This window comes from Osmia bicornis, chromosome 1 (genome assembly GCF_907164935.1).
Source record: "Osmia bicornis bicornis chromosome 1, iOsmBic2.1, whole genome shotgun sequence".
Classification (NCBI taxonomy): domain Eukaryota; kingdom Metazoa; phylum Arthropoda; class Insecta; order Hymenoptera; family Megachilidae; genus Osmia; species Osmia bicornis.
In genome coordinates, this window is record NC_060216.1 from 1,531,181 (window position 1) to 1,539,005 (window position 7,825).

The window sequence follows — 7,825 nt, forward strand, 5'->3', positions numbered from 1 at the left end:
TAAGTGCAACTCAGTGCCACATTGGATTAAGTGCCACAGTGAGTGCAACGAACATAAAACTTATTGAGTGGCGATACTCGGACAATATCCCAGCCACCCACAGCAACAGAAGCAAGTCACGGCTTGTCACCGAGCATTCCACGACAAGGGTCTTCTCATCGCAACGGCTACACACTGCAAGGGATTGGGATACGAGTTAAGTTACGTTACGAACAATCTAATACGACAAAGGTAGGATCGTTAATTTGTTTCACCGCCAAATTATCTCCTCATACGCATCACGATGCCTGATAACTCCGCGAGTTCGAGTCACGCGCAAACCGCCACCCGCGGATCGAATATCGGTACCTTGCGGCGTAGACGGGGTCACATCCTCGGGCAGATTTCCTCTTTGAAGACCTTCCTCGATTATTATGAGGAGTCTGATTCACGCGATTCGTTCTTATTGGAAACCCATTTGAACGGCTTAAATGAGACCTGGAAGAAATTCGACGACCTTCAATTTGCCCTCGAAGAGCTCGACGAATCAGAAGAACCGCGTCGATATCAAATTCAAAACGACTACTACACCGCAATAGCCAGGGCAAATCGTCTGTTGCATAATGGACAACCAACAGGTTCCACGACACGCGCCGCTAATCCGTCCCCGGCATCCACCGCATCGGCACCGATGGCCATTAAACTACCTGAGATGCGCCTGCCGACTTTCGACGGGACAATAGAAGAATGGTCATCCTTTCATGATATCTTCACTTTAATGATCGATCGTAACGAAGATTTAACACCGGTACAGAAGTTTCAGTATTTACGTTCTACCTTAACCGGTAAGGCCGCGGCGTGCATCAAGGCGTTAAGCACCACCGACGCGAATTATCACGATGCAATCGAACTATTACGCGAAAAATACGACTGTCCACGTCGCGTCATATTAGGCCATTGCGACGCGCTGCGGGATATCCCAAAACTCATAAGGGATACACCGGAAGCCTTGGGCGATTTAGTAGATAACGTGAACCAGCATCTACGCGCATTGACGAGTCTGGGCGAAAATGTAATCTCATGGAATAGTCTTCTACTATCCATGATCTTATCTAAATTAAATTCAAACACGGTGTGGCATTGGGAACTGGCGCTCAAGGACAAAAGGACGGTACCGGCGTACACCGATCTTCTCGCGTTCCTCGAGAAACGGGCTAATTGTGCGCGAACATCAATCACGAGGGCAGCTCCAACCGCTGAACCTCGTGGATCGGGTCCTTCAGGAAATCCACGGGTCATGAAACATCGACCATCGAGAGGCCACGCGTTTCTGTCCACTAAGACTCGCCAACACCCGTACGAGGACCATAGAACAAACGACAGGCAACACATGTCAGCTCCACCTAGGCGATGCCCGGTCTGCGACAAAAATCACATAATATGGTTTTGTGAGCGGTTCCACGGTTCGTCGGTCCGTGATAGGATCGCAGCTGTAAATAGAGCTTCATTGTGTCATAATTGTTTGAGGGACGGCCACAACGCGGACGCTTGCAAACACGGCACGTGTCGCATATGCCGCAAGAAGCACCACACGCTACTCCACCAAACAATCACAACCGCGGAACCCACCCCGCGAAGGGCGTCAGAATCTTCCCAGTCGACGGAGACAACGCGGCAGCCGAGATGACTAGCACCGGAAGCTCCAACGGGAATAAGCGGTCATAAAGCCTTCGTAGTCGACGCCGTTACGCAAGACCTTTTAGTGACCGCGCAGGTCTATGTTCTGAACAGGTGCCATCAACCTGTCGCTTGTCGAACACTCATTGACACTTGCGCCTCGACCAATTTTATGACCGAGACTTTCGCCAAAAGGTTAGACATCCCTTTAGGAAGGTGTTCAATTCCCATCGGAGCACTCAATACTATGACCACAATGTCAAAGCATACGATTACAACGACAATCCAATCTAAAACCAACACGTACAACCGAACATTGACCTTCCTAACGATACCTACGATTTCCGCCTTCATTCCAGACCAACCTATTGACCGCACGCCTATAAATATCCCGAAAAACATACAATTAGCAGACCCAACATTTCACATACCTGCACCTGTCGATCTATTACTAGGCGCCGGAGTAGCATTGTCCTTATTGAGTGTCGGGCAAATAAATCTGTCACCTCCCAACGGTCCAGATTTATTTTTGCAAAAAACCAGATTAGGATGGATAATCGGGGGGAGTGCTCCAGCGTCCAAACCCACGCAAAGCACGATCTGTCATGCGACAACGACTATACAGGACGATCTGGCGCGTTTCTGGGAGTTAGAAGAGGGACCACAAATCCAACGACTATCTGACGCCGAACGATTCTGCGAGGAGCATTTCCAACAAAATGTTCACAGGAATTCCGATGACAGATATGTAGTAGCACTCCCGTTCAACGACAAGCTGCCGCAACTTGGGGAGTCCAAATCTAGGGCGTTAAAACGCCTGTTGGCTTTGGAACGCAGGCTGCAGCACGACCAAGGTTTATCACAACAATATAGGTCTGTACTGCAGGAATACCAAGACCTAGGACACATGTCAGAGGTACAGGACACCGACGAAATCAACGACGGGTTTTATCTACCCCACCACGGGGTCACTAAGACTTCCAGTGACACTACGAAGTTACGGGTTGTGTTCGACGGCTCCGCAGCAACAACAACAGGCGTTTCGCTTAACGAGACATTGCACGTTGGGCCAAAGGTTCAAGACAATTTATTATATATCCTCATTAGGTTCCGAAGTCACCGGTACGTCCTGAATGGCGACATCGAAAAGATGTACAGACAATTTCTAGTCCGCCCCGAGGATCGGAAATATCAGCGAGTCCTATGGCGTGATCCTGCGGGCAATCTAAAAACATACACACTAAACACAGTCACCTTTGGATTATCCGCCGCTCCGTACTTGGCCATTCGCTGCCTCTCGCAATTGGCTCAAGACGAAGGACACCGATTTCCTGATGCTGCGCAGAGTCTAGTAAGGGACTTCTACGTAGACGACCTACTAACTGGAGCACCAACGGTACAGGGAGCCTTGGCCTTGCGAGACCAAATGATCCAGTTATTAAATTCAGCCGGGCTACAAATACGACAGTGGGCTTCAAATCACAAGCCACTCTTACATGGATTACCCGAACAACACATCAATAAGAGGCTTCACCTGGGAGAGTCCTCGACAATAAAAACTTTAGGGGTTGTTTGGGATTCCACTGATGACACGATTCGATATTCCGTGACCAATATCATACCCACGAAATCCGTTACCAAACGGTCTATCAGTTCTGTCATCGCGCGAATTTACGACCCTTTGGGCCTTCTCGGACCAGTTATAATTGTCGCGAAGATTTTATTGCAGAAGATCTGGACAATGAAGATTGATTGGGACGAGTCGCTGCCAATGACCGTACACACAGAATGGGTGCAGTTTTGTACGCAATTATCTTTATTAAATAACGTCACGTTTCATAGGAATACACTCATCAGCGAACCAACATCCATCGAGTTACACGGCTTCTGTGATGCCAGCGAACGAGCATATGGAGCCTGCATCTACCTTCGTTCAAGGAATGCGGACGGTTACTATCAGGTTGAACTCTTGTTAGCAAAATCTAAGGTAGCTCCGCTAAAAACCCAGTCAATTCCACGATTGGAATTGTGTGGAGCGATACTCCTAACCTCATTAGCCACAACAGCACAGAAGGCTCTACACGTCACCATTAATCGCATTTGCTATTGGACCGATTCCGCCATAGTATTACACTGGCTGAGAACATCGCCACACTTACTCAAAACTTTTGTCGCGAATCGAGTCGCTGAAATTCAAGGCAACACGAACATCGAAGACTGGCGACACGTCCCAACCGCAGACAATCCCGCAGACATCATCTCCAGAGGCCGATCACCTGAGGAGTTCTTACACCCATCAATATGGCACCACGGACCGAGGTGGCTACAAGAAGAGGAAACACATTGGCCTTCCGGAAACATATCATGTCCAAACGATCTTCCGGAGCAGAAAACTGTCGTCTGCCTGACCACTACCTGTCCTGATGTCAATTTCATCGAACGATTTTCATCATGGGGAAGACTAATCAGAGTCATCGCATACTGCCTGCGATGGAAACACAGTCACACGGCAAAGGGAGCACTCACAGCCTCGGAACTAAAGTACGCTCATGATGTCATCATAAAATTAATACAACGAATGCACTACACTGAGGAAATGAAGAAAATAACAACGGGCAACGGCCAGACATTTAAGGGCGGACTTCAACGGCTAAACCCATTCATTGACCGCGACGGACTTCTACGAGTCGGTGGCCGACTAAAGAATTCATTCATGCCATTCGGTCAACGACACCCGATCATTCTGCCGAAGACCCGAGTCACTGCATTGATACTAGGAAATGAGCATCGTGCTAATTTACACTCAGGTACTCAGGCCGCCCTTTATGCGGTCAGACGGCGCTACTGGCCCATTGACGGCCGAGACCAGGTCTGGAAGGTCATAAAGACCTGCGTCCGCTGTTGCCGAGCACAACCGCCGCCTGTGGATTACATCATGGGTAACCTACCTACAGCCAGGGTCACGGAATCTCGGCCATTCACTAATGTGGGAGTCGACTATTGCGGACCTTTCTTTATAAAGGAAAGAAAACATAGAAATCTCAACCGGGTCAAGGTCTACGTTGCAGTTTTCGTCTGCCTCGCCGTAAAGGCGATCCATTTGGAGCTCGTTAGCGAGTTAACCACTGAGGCTTTCCTGGCGGCCCTCAGACGGTTTATCGCTAGAAGAGGATTCTGTACGGACCTCTATTCGGACAACGGTTCCAATTTCGTTGGAGCAAACAACGAGCTACGTGAACTACGCGCACTACTACAATCCGACGACCATCGCGAGAAGGTCACCACCTTTCTCGCAGAACGCGCCATCAACTGGAACTTCATCCCTCCGTTGACACCTCACTTTGGAGGACTTTGGGAGGCTGCGGTGAAGTCATTCAAATATCATTTGAAACGCGTCGCAGGCGCAGAATTATTCACCTTTGAAAACTTCAACACCCTAATTATTGAAATCGAATCCATATTGAACTCTCGTCCACTCACTCCAATTTCATCTGATCCAAACGACCTCCTGGTCCTCACACCTGCTCATTTCTTGATCGGCGACTCCTTGACTAGCTTGCGTGAGAGAAATTTCAGAGATACTCCATCGAATCGCCTTTCCAGTTGGCAACACGTCCAAAAGGTGAAGCAACATTTCTGGACCAGATGGCACCGAGAATATCTCAATGAGCTGACCACCCGCAGAAAATGGACAACAGGAGGCCATGCTATAAACGAAGGTACCATCGTGCTCCTCAGGGAAGAAAACACTCCCTCTCTGCACTGGCCCCTAGGCCGAGTCGTCAAGGTCCATCCCGGCTCCGATGGCATCATTCGGACCGCCACCATAAAAACGGCCAAAACCACGCTAGATCGAAGCGTAAAACGACTCGTTCCCCTGCCCGTCCAGACAGACCAGGATGAGCAGACTATGGACGATCATTCATGAATGTTAATTTAATTTAATGTAACTATACGTAGACCATAAGTTTCCTTTTAACTATTGGAATCATAACCTTTGCTTTAGCCATTCTTAGATCATAAGACCTATACCACTATACGAACTCAGACAGCTGTACACATACTAATATCATTTGATCGGTGCCCTCTCAACGGGGGGAGGATGTTGCACAGCATCGCGAATTTATAACTACAACAGTCAAGTACACAATAACAATTTTGTCAATCAACCACCATACGGTCTTCTTGTCGACCGTAATGAAAACACTGCAATTTAATTTAAGCCTGTTCAATATATTCAGCTTACCTGGCAAGGATTAACAGCTAAAAGAACGAATAACCAACCGTTTATTATACTAATTTAGAAGCACGATCATTCACGGTCAATAATATAACTCACAATTATACGAAAATCTACTAAACTGGTCGGAGGCATAGCTTGTCACGGAAAAGGCAATCGCTATTCAAGAATTCGGAATTTCCAGATAGTAAAGAGAATTTCTAAGGAAAAGGTTCTAAAACTCAGGACGTTGATTTTAGAACTCGTATTGTCCACAAAATTCGCGACACGCGGTTTACAATCTTTTACGGGTACTTTCACTTTCTACAGATATCTAGTTGGCCTAAACGAACGCCTAAAACCTTTTGTCAGATTAACTCTGCAGAACATCAAACTTTCATTCCGTGTCATAAACAGGACCCCCTGCCGTGCATGTGTCTTGTGAGTTATACCAACCCCAACAGGGTTCGAACCGTCTTGCGCTCTGTCCCAGGTACCACCGGTCACCAAGACCGTCAGAGCCTTCATTCGCTCGCATCTGGCAAACAGCCTATACCTGAGTCATCAATCGCTCTTACCTGGGAGTTATCGCCGGTTCTGTGCAAACACGCACCTTAAGACTCCCACATGCACCGCAGCCTGCTGGGTTTTCCGGCAGCTTACATGGGAAATGTCCGGCGAGCTGATTTGCTGAACACTTCAGCCTATCGCCAATAGCTAAATTCAAAACGTTTACTAATTGGCCCTTTTTGGTCAACGCCTACCTCGTCGGACTACCTCTCTGCGGCTTCTTGCTGGACGTTTTTGACACGGACATTCATTCGAACACGAGTCGTCAGACAATTCACAAGGTCTTACCGGATCAGTCTTCGTCAGATTCTAGCCGTGAATCATTCGAACTTAGAGTCCACGGGGTACTTCGATTCTCCGACCAGTAGAGTAAATTCATATAGGCATCGTGCCACTTACGTCATAATTCTATTTTATATCAACCTTGTAATAAACATATTATCATATTTAACCTATATTTAAGCGAATTATTATCCTTAGCGTCTTAATTGATAATAAGGAGGTACAAGATTCGTGGTGGTGTCAACCGGTTACAAAAACAATATCGGCTTCACATCGCGAACGCGTACTAAGAAACAGCGAGGAGCCGAGCTCCTTAAGACGGCCTGCGTCTAACACAGCTCTGGTATTACCAGAAACCGATTGCGACCTATAGGAAAGGTTAACTTGATTCCAATAGTTTAGCACAAACCTCTAGAATTTAGTTTCCTAAGTTATTTGTGAAATTGAACAGAGTATTGACTGTGATAGAAGACTAAGCCACTCTCGCGTTGGCGCTATCGATAATCATTAATTACTATAATTCATTACTAATTATTAATTACTATTTTCTATTACTAATTACATATTTCTTATTGTATTCCCAATCTAGGGCGAATTTATTATAATTTCTTATTGTATTCCTAATTCTAGCCGCACTTATTGTAATACTAGCAATTTTTGTTTTATATTATATTTCAATTTAATATTCACTTACCTTTTATTTTTGAATAAACAAATTTCCATTAGTTTCTAGCACATTGGTGTTTGGATTTCACTCCTTAACCGCAAACCACACGAACCTATAATCCCTGAAACACTGATTACGAGTCGCCTTCTAAGGGAACCGCTCTCCCTACAAGTCGGTGCAGTGACGTACTCACTCTGGGTCGTTACACTTGTAACCCTTGTTACTTTTCACAAGCCCTGACGAGATATGGCTGCGTCTATGAGCGTTCGACGACTTTAATATTTCCGCGTATTTGTGTAAATCAGCATCGTTGAACAAGGTGTCATCAGGCATTCTCATGAATAGTAATTCGTACAAACCAGTTGTTCTTCTGTACATCACCCCATTAATAATCACATCGTCGTTTTTGTTTACGTCGAAAACTGAACTTC

General features: G+C 46.5%; 3 protein-coding genes across 3 annotated transcripts; all 3 read left to right on the top strand.

Annotated features, from left to right (window-relative positions):
- The first annotated feature begins 283 nt into the window (after positions 1–283).
- LOC114882599 lies at positions 284–1,666 on the top strand. The gene has a single exon (XM_029199461.2). It carries the CDS (start codon positions 284–286, stop codon positions 1,664–1,666), a length of 1,383 nt encoding a protein of 460 aa, XP_029055294.2.
- Positions 1,667–1,912: 246 nt separating this feature from the next.
- On the top strand, positions 1,913–4,512 carry LOC123988282. Its single transcript, XM_046287629.1, has 2 exons — positions 1,913–4,197; positions 4,464–4,512. Exons 1-2 carry the CDS (start codon positions 1,913–1,915, stop codon positions 4,510–4,512), a joined length of 2,334 nt encoding a protein of 777 aa, XP_046143585.1.
- A 79-nt stretch (positions 4,513–4,591) lies between these two features.
- Positions 4,592–5,584, top strand: LOC123988283. The gene has a single exon (XM_046287630.1). The coding sequence runs from the start codon at positions 4,592–4,594 to the stop codon at positions 5,582–5,584; it is 993 nt and encodes a 330-aa protein (XP_046143586.1).
- Positions 5,585–7,825: the final 2,241 nt, after the last annotated feature.